Below are 16,596 nucleotides of genomic sequence, written 5' to 3'. Positions count from 1 at the left end.
GGCCTTGAGATAGAAGCTGTTTTTCAGTCTCTCGGTCCCAGCTTTGATGCACCTGTACTGACCTCGCCTTCTGGATGATAGCGGGGTGAACAGGCAGTGGTTCGGGTGGTTGATGTCCTTGATGATCTTTATGGCCTTCCTGTAACATCGGGTGGTGTAGGTGTCCTGGAGGGCAGGTAGTTTGCCCCGGTGATGCATTGTGCAGACCTCACTACCCTCTGGAGAGCCTTACGGTTGAGGGCGGAGCAGTTGCCGTACCAGGCGGTGATACAGCCCGCCAGGATGCTCTCGATTGTGCATCTGTAGAAGTTTGTGAGTGCTTTTGGTGACAAGCCGAATTTCTTCAGCCTCCTGAGGTTGAAGAGGCGCTGCTGCGCCTTCTTCACGACGCTGTCAGTGTGAGTGGACCAATTCAGTTTGTCTGTGATGTGTATGCCGAGGAACTTAAAACTTGCTACCCTCTCCACTACTGTTCCATCGATGTGGATAGGGGGGTGTTCCCTCTGCTGTTTCCTGAAGTCCACAATCATCTCCTTAGTTTTGTTGACGTTGAGTGTGAGGTTATTTTCCTGACACCACACTCCGAGGGCCCTCACCTCCTCCCTGTAGGCCGTCTCGTCGTTGTTGGTAATCACGCCTACCACTGTTGTGTCGTTCGCAAACTTGATGATTGAGTTGGAGGCGTGCGTGGCCACGCAGTCGTGGGTGAACAGGGAGTACAGGAGAGGGCTCAGAATGCACCCTTGTGGGGGCCCTGTGTTGAGGATCAGCGGGGAGGAGATGTTGTTGCCTACCCTCACCACCTGGGGCGGCCCGTCAGGAAGTCCAGTACCCAGTTGCACAGGGCGGGGTCGAGACCCAGGGTTTCGAGCTTGATGACGAGCTTGGAGGGTACTATGGTGTTGAATGCCGAGCTGTAGTCGATGAACAGCATTCTCACATAGGTATTCCTCTTGTTCAGGTGGGTTAGGGCAGTGTGCAGTGTGGTTGAGATTGCATCGTCTGTGGACCTATTTGGGCGGTAAGCAAATTGGAGTGGGTCTAGGGTGTCAGGTAGGGTGGAGGTGATATGGTCCTTGACTCGTCTCTCAAAGCACTTCATGATGACGGAAGTGAGTGCTACGGGGCGGTAGTCGTTTAGCTCAGTTACCTTAGCTTTCTTGGGAACAGGAACAATGGTGGCCCTCTTGAAGCATGTGGGAACAGCAGACTGGTATAGGGATTGATTGAATATGTCCATAAACACACCGGCCAGCTGGTCTGCGCATGCTCTGAGGACTGTAGACCCTGCCACATGCCTCTTGTGTCTGAGCCGTTGAATTGAGATTCTACTTTGTCTCTGTACTGACGCTTAGCTTGTTTAATAGCCTTGCGGAGGGAATAGCTGCATTGTTTGTATTCGGTCATGTTGCCAGACACCTTGCCCTGATTAAAAGCAGTGGTTCGCGCTTTCAGTTTCACGCGAATGCTGCCATCAATCCACGGTTTCTGTTTAGGGAATGTTTTTATCGTTGCTATGGGAACGACATCTTCAACGCACGTTCTAATGAACTCGCACACCGAATCAGCGTATTCGGCAATATTTTTATCTGACGCAATACGAAACATGTCCCAGTCCACGTGATGGAAGCAGTCTTGGTGTGTGGAGTCAGCTTGGTCGGACCAGCGTTGGACAGACCTCAGCGTGGGAGCCTCTTGTTTAAGTTTCTGTCTGTAGGCAGGGATTAACAAAATGGAGTCGTGGTCAGCTTTTCCGAAAGGGGGGCGGGGCAGGGCCTTATATGCGTCGCGGAAGTTAGAGTAACAATGATCCAAGGTTTTACCACCCCTGGTTGCGCAATCGATATGCTGATAAAATTTAGGGAGTCTTGTTTTCAGATTAGCTTTGTTAAAATCCCCAGCTACAATGAATGCAGCCTCCGGATAAATGGTTTCCAGTTTTCAAAGAGTTAAATAAAGTTCGTTCAGGGCCATCGATGTGTCTGCTTGGGGGGATATATACGGCTGTGATTATAATCGAAGAGAATTCTCTTGGTAGATAATGCGGTCTACATTTGATTGTGAGGAATTCTAAATCAGGTGAACAGAAGGATTTGAGTTCCTGTATGTTTCTTTCATCACACCATGTCTCGTTAGTCATGAGGCATACGCCCGCCACTCTTCTTACCAGAAAGATGTTTGTTTCTGTCGGCGCGATGCGCGGAGAAACCCGTTGGCTGCACCGCCCCGGGTAGCTTCTTCCCAGTGAGCCATGTTTCCGTGAAGCAGAGAACGTTGCAGTCTCTGATGTCCCTCTGGAATGCTACCCTTGCTCAGATTTCATCAACCTTGTTGTCAAGAGACTGGACATTGGCAAGAAGAATGCTAGGGAGTGGTGCGCGATGTGCCCGTGTCCGGAGTCTGACCAGAAGACCGCTACGTTTCCCTCTTTTACGAAATCGTTTTTTTGGGGGGCCGCTGCATGGAATCAATTCCGTTGGCAGAACACAGGATCCGCATCGCGGAAAACATATTCTTGGTCGTACTGATGGTGAGTTGACGCTGATCTTATATTCAGTAGTTCTTCTCGACTGTATGTAATGAAACCTAAGATGACTTGGGGTACTAATGTAAGAAATAACACGTAAAAAAAACTAAAAACTGCATAGTTTTCTAGGAACGCGAAGCGAGGCCGCCATCTCTGTCGGCGCCGGAAGTACTTGTATATAACCTGTTTCTCCTACAGTGTGGATCATGGTGGAGAGTGCAGGCTGAAATCAGGGCTGAGGAAATGTAAGTCTCTTCAATTGAGAACCATAGTAACATAGTAACTAATCAATACTTGTTCTGTTCTGACAAAACAACATTTTATGTAAAGATGTGGTTTGATTAAACTCTCCTTTTGTCTACAGATGCCTGTCATCTCACCCTGGACCCAAATACAGTAAACCCACACCTGACACTGTCTGAGGGGAACAGGAAGGTGACACGGGTGGTGGAGAAGCAGCATTATGAAGACCATCCAGACAGATTTGATTGTCATTGCCAAGTTGTCTGCAGTGAAGTCATTTCTGGAGGTCGTTATTACTGGGAGGTGGAGAGGGATGGTGACATGGCTGACATTGGTGTGGTGTACAAAGGAATGAAGAGGAAGGGACGGGAGGATGACAGTTGGATTGGACTCAATAGGAAGTCCTGGTGTTTATACTGCTATGATAGTGCTTATGAATTTATCCATGCTGGAGTCAGCAGATCCATCTCTGGTCATTATTCTCACAGAGTTGGAGTATATCTGGACTGGTCAGCTGGTACTTTGTCCTTCTATAGTGTGTCCTCCTCTGGTACACTGACACACCTTCACACAGAACACACCACATTCACTGAACCCCTCTATCCTGGATTTGGGGTTTACTCCTCCTCCTCAGTGACCCTGTGTCAGATAGATGACCAACACATTCAGAGGTGAGTCAAATAGCAATGTTTCAACATTTGTTTCCTCTGGAATCATTTCTACAATTACATTAGTAGTAGTGGTGTGTTTTAATGTGTTCTGTTGGACCTACAGACAGTTAGATATGGCACAAGCTCAGTGTTTTATGAGGGGGACGTATGTGTGTGGAGGTTGATACCTTGTGACTTCATCTCTAGGGGGGGTTCTGGGGTAGGCGGGGTTCTGGGGTAGGGGAGGGTCTGGGGTAGGGGAGGGTCTGGGGTAGGGGAGGGTCTGGGGTAGGGGAGGGTCTGGGGTAGGGGAGGGTCTGGGGTAGGGGAGGTTCTGGGGTAGGGGAGGGTCTGGGGTAGGGGAGGGTCTGGGGTAGTGAAGGATCTGGCTGTTGTAGGCCGCCATTTTAAATGAGATATTTTTCTTATTGTTCTTATCTTATTGACTTGCCTAGTAAAATAATAAAATAATAATATAACTAAATATAATATATTTAGTTGAATCAGTCTATCCTTCTGCTTTACCAACACCAGAAACCATGGTGGAGAGAGTTGGACCAAGCCTGGACCTGAGAACACCAGAGACCATGGTGGAGAGAGTTGGACCAAGCCTGGACCTGAGAACACCAGAGACCATGGTGGAGAGAGTTGGACCAAGCCTGGACCTGAGAACACCAGAGACCATCGTGGAAAGAGTTGGACCAAGCCTGGACCTGAGAATACCAGAGACCATGGTGGAGAGAGTTGGACCAAGCCTGGACCTGAGAACACCAGAGACCATTGTGGAGAGAGTTGGACCAAGCCTGGACCTGAGGACACCAGAGACCATGGTGGAGAGAGTTGGATCAAGCCTGGACCTGAGAACACCAGAGACCATGGTGGAGAGTGTTGTATCAAGCCTGGACCTGAGGACACCAGAGACCATGGTGGAGAGAGTTGGACCAAGCCTGGACCTGAGAACACCAGAGACCATGGTGGAGAGTTTTGGATCAAACCTGGACCTGAGGACACCAGAGACCATGGTGGAGAGAGTTGGATCAAGCCTGGACCTGAGGACACCAGAGACCATGGTGGAGAGTGTTGTATCAAGCCTGGACCTGAGGACACCAGAGACCATGGTGGAGAGTGTTGTATCAAGCCTGGACCTGAGGACACCAGAGACCATGGTGGGGAAAGTTGTATCAAGCCTGGACCTGAGAAATGTGAGTAAACTTAATTTAATTGTTTTAAAATGAAAGCAATCATTACACTTGATTCCCAGGCAAGGAACACAATCATGGACTATTTGGTCAAAACAAACTTAAAGGTAGAGGTTAAAGGTTATCAGCGATATGAAGTAGATGCACAAAGTAAACAGCATTGTGGGCCGATTTCCGCAACAACTAAGAGCGTTGTAACACGATGCTAAACTTCTTGGCTGACACTCTGTTAGAGAGTGAAGAGAACATCCTAGGATCTAGCAGAAATCAGACCCCAACATCTACAAAAACATGGACCAGAACGGATATTGTTTCCTGCTTCTACAAACATTCATTAATATAACACTAATGTCAGATTATGGTCTGCTAATGAGTGTACATTCTGAGACTGTTGCTTAGTTTTATTCATTTTATTACAAGTCTATTTAATAATTATTGATTCATTATTACATGAGATTGTCCATTTTAAATAACTACTTTTGACTTCAGGGATTCCTCAGACCTGTAAGACTTGTGAACATGTTGAGGTAAGTCATAATGTCAATACTTACTTTTACATACCTGCAGTCAGGCACAGTCTCAAAACCAGGTGTGTACTGACCAACCGTTCATACTGGGATATAGACAGTCCTGTGTTCTGCTTTAGTAATATAAACACAGTCTCAAAGCCAGGTGTGTACTGACCAACCATTCATACTGGGATATAGACAGTCCTGTGTTCTGCTTTAGTAATATAAACACAGTCTCATAGCCAGGTGTGTACTGACCAACCATTCATACTGGGATATAGACAGTCCTGTGTTCTGCTTGAAGTCATGCAGGATTTTAGCTGTTGTCATATTTTGTCATTAGACAGTTTAATTGATAAATCACCAGCATTCCATGTAACATTGATTAAATACATTAGTTACAGTGTCACGTTTTATCAAGGTGGGTGGAATCAGGCGCAGAGAGAGAGAGGTTTCAGTGATTCAACAGTTTATTCTCCAGCGCACAAAAAACACGGTCAACCCAACACACAGGGTCAAAATAGACCGGAGAATAAAACACAAGTACTACACCAAATGACAGGAATACAAAAACAATCCCGCACAAAACAAGGGCGGGACAACCTATTACATATAAGGACGTTAATTAAACTAAAATACACACAGGTGAAACTAATAAGACAAAACCAATAGACAAACGAAAAAGGGATCGGTTGCGGCTAGTAGGACGGTGACGAGCACCGCCCGAACAGGCAGGAGAGCCAACTTGTGACAGTACCCCTCCCCCCTCACTCGCGGCCCCCGTAGCGCACCGCCACCGTTCTCGAGGACGACCCGGAGGACGAGGTGCTGGGCGATCCGGGTGGAGGCGGTGGAAATCTCTCAGGAGAGAAGGGTCCAAAATGTCTCTCACCGGAACCCAGCATCTCTCCTCCGGACCATACCCATCCCATTCCACGAGGTACTGTAGGCCCCCCACCCGGCGTCTCGAATCCAGAATGCCCCGAACTGTGTACGCCGGGGACCCCTCGATGTCCAGAGGGGACGGAGGGACCTCAGGCACCTCACCTTCTTGCAGGGGACCAGCCACCACCTGCCTGAGGAGAGACACATGAAACGAGGTGTTAATACGGTAATACCTAGGAAGTTGTAACCTGTAACACACCTCGTTTATTCTCCTCAGGACTTTGAACGGCCCCACACACTGCGGCCCCAGCTTCCGACAGGGCAGGCGGAGGGACAGGTTTCGGGTCGAGAGCCAGACCCTGTCCCCCGGTGCAAACACGGGGTCCTCACTGCGGTGCTGATCAGCGCTCCTCTTCTGCCGTTCTCCCGCTAACCGTAGTGAGTCCTGAATGGCTTTCCAGGTGTCCTTTGAGCACTGTACCCATTCCTCCACCGCAGGAGCCTCGGTCTGGCTCTGATGCCATGGGGCCAGGACCGGCTGGTAACCTAACACACACTCAAAAGGGGACAAGTTAGTTGAGGTGTGGCGTAGGGAGTTCTGAGCTAGTTCAGCCCAGGGAACATACCTTGCCCACCCACCAGGCCGGTCCCGGCAATAGGACCGCAGAAACCTTCCCACATCCTGGTTTATGCGCTCCACCTGCCTATTACTCTCGGGGTGAAAACCTGAGGTTAAGCTGACTGAGACCCCCAGTCTCTCCATAAACGCCCTCCATACTCTGGATGTGAATTGGGGACCCCGATCAGAAACTATGTCCTCAGGCACCCCATAGTGCCGGAAGACATGGGTAAACAAGGCCTCCGCAGTCTGCAGGGCCGTAGGGAGACCGGGCAACGGGATGAGACGACAGGACTTAGAAAACCGATCCACAACGACCAGGATCGTAGTACTTCCCTGTGACCGGGGGAAGGTCGGTAAGAAAGTCCACCGATATGTGTGTCCACGGCCGTTGTGGAACGGGGAGGGGTTGTAATTTCCCTCTAGGCAGGTGCCGAGGAGCCTTGCTCTGAGCACACACTGAGCAGGAGGAGACATAAAATCTCACGTCTTTAGCCAGCGTGGGCCACCAGTATCTCCCTCTCAGACTCCGCACTGTCCTCTCGATGCCAGGGTGACCCGAGGAGGGGAGAGTATGAGCCCACCGGATCAGCTTGTCCCAGACCCCCCTCGGCACGTACTGAGTCCCCACTGGACAGTTAGGGGGGGCCGGCTCTGACCGTGAGGCCTCCTCTATCTCCGCGTCCACCTCCCATACCACCGGTGCCATGAGACATGACGGTGAAATGATGGGAGTTGGCTCAACGGACCACTCCTCGGTATCATAGAGGCGGGACAGCGTGTCGGCTTTGGTGTTTTGGGAGCCTGGCCGGTATGAGAGGGTAAACCGGAACCTGGTAAAAAACATGGCCCATCTAGCCTGACGTGGATTTAGTCTCTTCGCTGCCTGGATATACTCGAGATTACGATGGTCAGTCCAGATGAGAAAAGGGTGTTTAGCCCCCTGAAGCCAATGTCTCCACACCTTCAGAGCCTTGACTACAGCTAACAACTCCCGGTCCCCCACATCATAATTTTGCTCCGCTGGGCTGAGCTTGCTCGAAAAGAAAGCACACGGGCGAAGCTTGGGTGGCACGCCCGAGCGTTGGGACAGCACGGCTCCGACCCCAGCCTCGGACGCATCCACCTCCACTATGAACGCTAAAGAGGGGTCCGGATGTGCCAACACGGGCGCATTGGTGAACAGCTCCTTCAAACGACTGAAGGCTCTGCCCGCCTCTGCTGACCAGCGCAAGCGCACCGGTCCTCCCTTCAGCAGTGAGGTGATGGGAGCAGCCACCTGACCAAAACCCCGGATAAACCTCCGGTAGTAATTGGCAAACCCCAAAAACCGCTGCACCTCTTTCACCGTGGTCGGAGTCGGCCAATTACGCACGGCTGTAACGCGGTCATCCTCCATCACCACCCCGGAGGGGGAAATACGATACCCCAGGAAGGAAACGGACTGTTTGAAAAACTCACATTTCTCCGCCTTGCAATACAGGTCATGCTCCAGCAGTCGCCCAAGTACCTTACGCACCAGAGACACATGCGCCGCGCGTGTGGCAGAATAGATCAAGATGTCATCGATGTACACTACCACTCCCTGCCCGAGCAGGTCACTGAGAATCTCATCTACGAAGGATTGGAAGACTGCTGGAGCATTCTTCAACCCGTATGGCATGACGCGGTACTCATAATGACCAGATGTAGTACTAAATGTGGTTTTCCACTCATCTCCTCCCTGGATACGCACCAGATTATACGCGCTCCTCAGGTCCAGTTTTGTGAAAAAGCGCGCCCCGTGAAATGATTCCACCGCCGTAGCGATGAGAGGTAGTGGGTAACTATACCCCACTGTGATGGAATTTAGACCTCTATAATCAATGCACGGACGCAGACCTCCATCCTTCTTCTTCACAAAAAAAGAAGCTTGAGGAGACGGGTGATGCGGAGGGCCGAATGTACCCCTGTCCCAGCGATTCAGCAACATATTTCATGTTTCCATCGCTACCGTCTCCTCCTGGGACAATGGATACACGTGACTCCTAGGAAGTGCAGCGTTCTCCAGAAGGTTTATCACACAGTCCTCTCGACGATGAGGTGGTAATTGGGTCGCCTTCTTTTTACTGAAGGCGATAGCCAAATCGGCAGGAGAGGCAGGAGAGCCAACTTCGGCGGAAGTTGTGACATTTAGATTTGTTACTTTCGTTAATGGGCCAGTTTCCCAGACACAGATTAAGTCTAGTCCTGGACCTTAAAGAACTTTCTATAGAAACTTCCATTGAGCATGCGTTTCAGTCCAGCACTAGACTCAATCTGTGTCCAGGAATCAGGCCCCATATGTATTACTGACATGCTTGTCCTTGTTCAGGACTCCACGCACTGGCTTCAGATTGAACCCTTGACTTCCACTGTCCAGGGAGTGAAAATGTTCAGGTAAAATAACTACTTTTAACATTTCATTCCACCTGCTAGTGTATTTCCGCATTACCTTTGGGAATAGTCTTCTAATCCAACCTCTCCATTTGACCATTGACCTTCTCTACCATCTTGTTGTTGCCCTCAGACACAGGACACCCAAAGGGAGTTATGAGTGCACAGTGTCTGGGCTCCGCTGGCTGTGTGAGAGAGATGTCATTCTGAAGTATCACTTCAGGAACTGGGAACCCTACACTCAACTTATGAAAGACATGCAGTACACACAAGGTGGTCCATTGCTGGACATCACTATGGAGTTAGGTGAACTGGAGGAAGTTCATCTGCCACACTGTGTCTGTTTAGGTAAAACCATATAGAAATAGTATTCAGAAAGACATTTCCATGTAACTGAGTTTCACTTCCTGAATTAATGAATGAACTATTCTGGGAGTTTGAGATTACTGTGATCTGGTACCTCATATTCTTTGTGTTTTAGTTGGATGAGTAATTCAATATTTGTCGTTCTTTCTCCTTTGTATTGTGTGGTTCAGGACCCAACCCTTCCCTGAGGAATGAGATGAAGATTCTTCATGCAGAGGAACATGGAGTGTCTTTAGAGGAAGTGCATGAGGTCACCAGATTCCATGCTAAGATTCTTCATCCCAAGTTCTCACCTATCTCTGTTATATGGAAATCACTGTCTCGTAAGAAAGATGTCCACTGTGATGTGGTCCTCTACATGGCAGTAAAAAGGTCAACAGTCATTTCAAGGCTGTACCTGCTCCTCAGAAACTCCAGTCAGAAAGAGGTGAGCCACTATCACTGAAGTGACAACAGGATGTTGAAACCTACTGAAGGAAAGCTGATAGATTGTTGAAAATCTCTAGATTACAAAGACAACATGCAGCTCTGTGAGAAATCTATTTCTGTCTCGTTCATTTGAAGAGCCAGTAGACGGCACTCTTCCCTCTGGTCGAAGGAGAACTCAAAGCCCGGGGTCGTGAAGGGGACATTGCCCTGAGTAGGGTGCTGTCTTTCAGATGGCATGTTAAACGGGTGGCCTCTCCATGGTCACTGAAGATCCCATGGAGAGTAGTGGTGTTAACCCCGGTGTCCTGGCTAAATTCCCAATCTGGCCCTCATACCATCATGGCTACCTAATCATCCCCAGCTTCCAATTGGCTCGTTTTCCCCCTCTCCTCTCCCCTGTAACTCTTCTCCAGGTCGTTCCTGTAAAAGACAATCTCTTCTCAGTCAACTTACCTGGTACACATTTAAAATAATATCCTGGTAAAATAGGGATCGTAAAACAAAAGCATACACATTTTTTGTTGTTGACAAAAATTGGTTGCTCAGTGAGCTGCATGTTGTGTGAATTACGAGACTACATTGTTCTGACTGACTACTACATTGCTCATTTTGTAGGCTGTTCAGGAACGGGAGAAAAACCAGGTGTCCAAAGGATTTTCAGAATTCGTCCTGTCAAGTCCAAACGGGTCCTTAAAGCTGAACAGTTGGTTTGCGTTCAAGAATCCCCGCTCCACTTCCATCAATCCAGAGGTGTAGTTTTATCAGGCTGAGGACATGAATCTGTCATGTTGTATATGAAGAACTGGAATATCATTCTATTTCTCTCTCTTTCTCTTTCTCTCTCTGTCTGTTGTCTCAATCGTTGCACCATATGGCCTCCCACAGAAGATTCAGCTGTTACCTGCAGACACCACACCAAGCTGTTGCCAGATGATAATGGGAAACACAGGGGTTGACATTGAGATGGAGTTAATCGGGGAGGATGAGAGGACAGTATGGAAATCAGTTTTATCAAAAGGTAAGAAATAGTATACATGAACAGTATGTCAATCATCAATGTCTTTTTCTAACAGATGCTATTAAAATGTTTTATGATATTTTCTATTGTTTGTTTTTCAGATGTGTACAGCAACGACTCTCATCCAACATGTAAGTTTGTTTTTGTGGACGAGTTTTATAAAATCGGTTATAGAGCTAACGTCTCTTCAAGTTGGGATGAAGGACACTGATGAAGGTCTTCATGAGTCGTGTTAAGTGAGGTGATGAAGGTCTTCATGAGTCATGTTCAGTGGGGTGATGAAGGTCGTCATGAGTCATGTTCAGTGGGGCGATGAAGGTCTTCATGAGTCATGTTCAGTGGGGCGATGAAGGTCTTCATGAGTCATGTTCAGTGGGGTGATGAAGGTCTTCATGAGTCATGTTCAGTGGGGTGATGAAGGTCGTCATGAGTCATGTTCAGTGGGGCGATGAAGGTCTTCATGAGTCATGTTCAGTGAGGTGATGAAGGTCGTCATGAGTCATGTTCAGTGGGGCGATGAAGGTCTTCATGAGTCATGTTCAGTGAGGTGATGAAGGTCGTCATGAGTCATGTTCAGTGGGGTGATGAAGGTCGTCATGAGTCATGTTCAGTGGGGTGATGAAGGTCGTCATGAGTCATGTTCAGTGGGGTGATGAAGGTCTTCATGAGTCATGTTCAGTGGGGCGATGAAGGTCTTCATGAGTCATGTTCAGTGGGGTGATGAAGGTCTTCATGAGTCATGCTCAGTGGGGTGATGAAGGTCTTCATGAGTCATGTTCAGTGGGGTGATGAAGATCTTCATGAGTCGTGTTAAGTGAGGTGATGAAGGTCGTCATGAGTCATGTTCAGTGGGGTGATGAAGGTCTTCATGAGTCATGTTCAGTGGGGTGATGAAGATCTTCATGAGTCGTGTTCAGTGGGGTGATGAAGGTCTTCATGAGTCATGTTCAGTGGGGTGATGAAGGTCTTCATGAGTCATGTTCAGTGGGGTGATGAAGGTCTTCATGAGTCATGTTCAGTGGGGTGATGAAGGTCTTCATGAGTCATGTTCAGTGGGGTGATGAAGGTCTTCATGAGTCGTGTTCAGTGGGGTGATGAAGGTCTTCATGAGTCATGTTCAGTGGGGTGATGAAGGTCTTCATGAGTCATGTTCAGTGGGGTGATGAAGGTCTTCATGAGTCATGTTCAGTGGGGTGATGAAGGTCTTCATGAGTCATGTTCAGTGGGGTGATGAAGGTCTTCATGAGTCATGTTCAGTGGGGTGATGAAGGTCTTCATGAGTCATGTTCAGTGGGGTGATGAAGGTCTTCATGAGTCATGTTCAGTGGGGTGATGAAGGTCTTCATGAGTCATGTTCAGTGGGGTGATGAAGGTCTTCATGAGTCATGTTCAGTGGGGTGATGAAGGTCTTCATGAGTCATGTTCAGTGGGGTGATGAAGGTCTTCATGAGTCATGTTCAGTGAGGTGATCTATTGTTAAGTGACTGTCCCACTGGATGTCATAAGGTGAATGCACCAATTTGTAAGTCGCTCTGGATAAGAGCGTCTGCTAAATGACTTAAATGTAATGTTAAATGTGATGAAGGTCTTCATGAGTCGTGTTCAGTGGGGCGATGAAGGTGTAATGATATAAATACTTACAAAGGCACTGTATATGAGGCCTTGTCTTTGTAGAAAGTTGAATCTGTGCTTGAAATGCGATACTAGACTGAGGGACTTTCCAGATGTTGTATGTATGGGGGACAGGTCCAATTTGACATTACAGAGTATTTTCAGTCGACTGTTGACAAAACATTACAATTGAATCCATCTTAATCCCACCATGTAACACAATAGAGAAATCCAAGGGGTATGAACACTTTTGCAAGTGTCTGTATGTTATGTTGAATAGACAATCAGCCAGGGTAGGCGTCAATTCCAAATCAGTCAATTCAGGAAGTAAACTGAAATTCCAATTCATTAACTGGAAAAGGGCATCTACTTTTTACTCTCAGTGACTTCTCAATAAACCGAATAGGAATTTCATTTTTATTTTTTGACTGACTTCAATTGGAATTGCCTACAACCCTGGAGTCGGCTCTATTCAAGAAATGCCTATCAGAGGAATGGTAACTGGAGAGACTGCAAGATGTAGAAACAGCTGCTGTTAAACCTAAAACCATATTAATTTAATTGACCCCCCCTTCAGCATTAATACTCCTTGGGATTCCTGCTGAGGAGTTTCTGAAGAAACACAGGGCTGTACTCATTCAGGGAGTCAAAAACCCAATGCCAATAGCAGATAATCTGTTGTCAAAGAGCATGATTGGTGATGAAGAGTACTCCAGAATAAAAGCTGAAACAACTGAACAGGAGCGAATGAGAGAACTACTGAACGCAGTCCTCCCTAAAGGACCAGAAGTGACGGGAGCTTGTCTAAAAGCTCTCATTGAACATGAACACCATCTTGTTAAGTACTTGAGTGAATCTAGGTAAGACCGGTTTCTTTTCTCCCTCCCTTGAATAAGTGGAATGATTAAATATAGGTCAAATAAAAACATAGCTACCAGGATCAGAGAGTCTTTTTCAGAATGGAACCATGTTTTTGTGTTGCTGCCTGTAATAAATGTGTCTTATCATAGGACCATCATCACATCATTACCTCAGGTGTATCATAGGACCATCATCACATCATTATCTCAGGTGTATCATAGGACCATCATCACATCATTATCTCAGGTGTATCATAGGGCCATTATCACATCATTATCTCAGGTGTATCATAGGGCCATCATCATCACATTACCTCAGGTGTATCATAGGACCATCATCACATCATTATCTCAGGTGTATCATAGGACCATCATCACATCATTATCTCAGGTGTATCTCACTCCTCCTTCTTCTCCATACTTTCTGATCTCTCTCTTCCCTTCTCCTCCATCCTCTGTCTTGTAGCACCTAATCTGAAGATGCTGAGGCCTGTCTCCCGCCCCCCCTGAAAAGGACAAAAATGAATGGAAACATATTGGCACTGTACGAAACATATGGACGGTGTCCAATACCACTCAAATATCGGCCATTTCATTCAAAGCTTATGGCAAATGTCATAGGTCAAATGTCAAGTGTCATAACAGCAAAATCCAAAAGATGGCGAGCGCGCTCCACCGTAGATTTTCATATGGCAAATGCACATCAAGTCAAGACCCAAGAGTCAAATGTTGATGTACCACCCCCCTAAAAAAGAGCTTTATGGACCGTTTTGTCAATTATACATGTATAAGAACTGTATGAACATACTTTTGTCATATTTTATTGTCATAAAAAAATAAAAAAATGTTTTACTTGTCCATAAGGCATATGTTTTGTCCATTTGCAATATGATTTCATAGGAAGTCAAAAGTCGAAGTCAAAAGTCAGTGAACCATTGCCAAATGTCATAAGAAATGTCCAAATGCAATATGAAATCATTGAAACTGCCAAATCAGGATGTTATGTCCATTTGCCATGTACGATCATAAGAAGTCTGTTTCCAAATGCAAAAGTCAGTGAATCATGTCCAAATGGCATTTATACTGCCCAAACGATATATAGCACTATGTTAAGCCATGAATCAACCTAGATGGTCTATTTGTCATGTATGATGAGGGAGAAGTGGGACTCGGTTGTTTTTTAACAATAAAAAAACGTCCAACATGACCAGGGGCACCCCTATTGGATGGTCACGGGTGGGGGTGCTCCCTACCCTACTATAGACTCCTTACTCCCCCCTAAAGGGTTCCATACACCAGGTGCATGCCTGTCCATATGCAATATGTTTCAATGGGCGTATACCATCACGAATTTGACATGCTTAAAACTCCTGCAGAAATGCAAAATTGACTGGCCAGATGAACTCTGGATGGCCGGGTGATAGAGGAAATTATGGTTGAAATGACTAATTATGTATACATTCCAATCAGAACTGACTAGTCCAAATGCTATAATGTACTGTCCATGTGAATTTTCTCTCTTGTTCCCTTTCCCAATTGTATATAATGTAGTCAGGAGTTTAGTAACAATGAAGGTCTGTTCCTTAGTTCATTCAGTTGTACAAATCTCCAGGTGGTGGGAACGGGCCATCTCCAGATTGTCGAGAATGTTGATTTATGCTGACTGGCCTTGACTTCGTGCTGATAACGCGAGGGCCCTCTGCTTGTGAAATGGAACGTTTGGAAAATGCTGACGTCATTTTCAGTTTATAACCTGTGGAAATGTGTGTAAGCATGGAGTACTCTCTGGAATTAAACGCTCTTACCTGACTTTTAAAATGTAATGTTCTTTGTATTTTGGGTCAGTACTCTCTGGAATTAAATGCTCTTACCTGGCTTTTAAGACTGGTCTCGATCTACTTCATGCATAATTAATGAACTTACACATCATTAATGAATTAGAAACGAGTGTGAAATTGGTTTTGGCAATTAAAACATAAAGGAATTTAGAATTCCTCTATCAATTTGCTCCTTCGAGGTGCCGGATCTAAATATCTACCTGTTATCTGAAGGTAATACGCTGAAAATCGTGCACGGACGAGTTTTTGACTCGTTTTACTAAAGACCTGACCTCTGAATTGAGGTTAAAATTGAAACAGGCCTGCGTATTATCACAGAGGACAGAGAGGGTGACTAGATTCAAACGAACAATGCTTATCCCAGTCGGCAGCAGTTAGAGTAGCTTTTAATCTCGAATTTGGGAGGGATTATTTAGGATATTTATTGATTAAAATGTTATGAAGGAGTTGAATTTTATCAATAATAGGTGCTTGAATATTCTGAACAAATAAAATGGGTTTCTACCGGGGGTATTAACCAGGATATCGATAAAAAGGAAGCAGGTCCGAAATTGACCTGAGGTAAGGTGCGCTACCATCAAATAAACTAGAGCTTAATAAAGCCTGGTCTTGCAAGCCAGAAGGATTATTAAGGAGTGATATAGTACGCATTGGAGAATTAGGACGATTGTTCCGTACAAATAGGATGGCCAATAATTCAATAAACATACCTAAATAAAGTTTTTACCTAATAGTCTATCTGTATATGGGAAGCTGACTGTGGAAAGTAGCAGATAGATATGTTAAAACAGGTGAGGATAAATTAGGCTTGGTGAGAAGGCAGGGTAATTCTAGGCAAACAGAATAAATGAACCTGTACAATGCTGAAATAAATTAATATCAAATGATAAGTGATTAGTCTAGAGTAGTGAGATTCGAGACATTAACGATTGAAAGTCCCAAAAGGAATATCCTATGGGTGAAATGTGATGTCCGATCAAAAGTCTTCTATAGACGCGGTTCACAGGATGGAAAATACATACTGATTATTTTTAAAGGAACACACACATAGGCAGACAGAATAGTAACTAGAAGTAACTAAGTCACGGTAAATTACAAATTTATAGAACTGCACGCACATAGAATTTAAAATTATATAGAAAGGCATAGATAAGTGTTTAAAGACATTGCTACTAGTAACGGTAAGGATTAAGAATGGGGAGAAATGCCTCGAAAGAAGCCCCAGAACTAACGGGAGATGAGCGTTACATGGCACAGAAAGACAAGAGAAACATCGATTTCTGTCTAAGATGGAGAAAAAAAAATACGATTTTGATGGCCGTCTAAATGTAGAAAAGCTAGAATCCCTTATAAAACAGATACATAAGGAATGTGGTAATAATGTGAAAAAGCAGAATAAACAGGGGTTATACACAGCCGGAGTTTGG

General features: G+C 46.1%; 1 protein-coding gene across 1 annotated transcript in view; it reads left to right on the top strand.

Annotated features, from left to right (window-relative positions):
• The window catches only part of LOC124023362, a 29,307-nt gene extending 14,794 nt beyond the window's left edge, over positions 1 to 14,513 (top strand). Inside the window, exons 8-19 of the mRNA XM_046337889.1 lie at positions 2,682 to 2,772; positions 2,892 to 3,441; positions 3,955 to 4,115; positions 4,147 to 4,622; positions 8,986 to 9,050; positions 9,181 to 9,395; positions 9,584 to 9,840; positions 10,458 to 10,592; positions 10,728 to 10,860; positions 10,962 to 10,991; positions 13,049 to 13,331; positions 13,798 to 14,513. Of these exons, the coding sequence (XP_046193845.1) occupies positions 2,682 to 2,772; positions 2,892 to 3,441; positions 3,955 to 4,115; positions 4,147 to 4,622; positions 8,986 to 9,050; positions 9,181 to 9,395; positions 9,584 to 9,840; positions 10,458 to 10,592; positions 10,728 to 10,860; positions 10,962 to 10,991; positions 13,049 to 13,331; positions 13,798 to 13,804 (2,403 nt within the window). The 3' untranslated portion in view covers positions 13,805 to 14,513. The remainder of the gene's footprint in view (positions 1 to 2,681; positions 2,773 to 2,891; positions 3,442 to 3,954; positions 4,116 to 4,146; positions 4,623 to 8,985; positions 9,051 to 9,180; positions 9,396 to 9,583; positions 9,841 to 10,457; positions 10,593 to 10,727; positions 10,861 to 10,961; positions 10,992 to 13,048; positions 13,332 to 13,797) is intronic.
• The last annotated feature ends 2,083 nt before the right edge of the window (positions 14,514 to 16,596 follow it).

The sequence above is a fragment of the Oncorhynchus gorbuscha genome, unplaced genomic scaffold, assembly GCF_021184085.1.
Source record: "Oncorhynchus gorbuscha isolate QuinsamMale2020 ecotype Even-year unplaced genomic scaffold, OgorEven_v1.0 Un_scaffold_1612, whole genome shotgun sequence".
NCBI classification, from domain to species: domain Eukaryota; kingdom Metazoa; phylum Chordata; class Actinopteri; order Salmoniformes; family Salmonidae; genus Oncorhynchus; species Oncorhynchus gorbuscha.
Note: the sequence above shows the minus strand (reverse complement) of the source record. Positions and strands in the feature narration are given on the sequence as shown.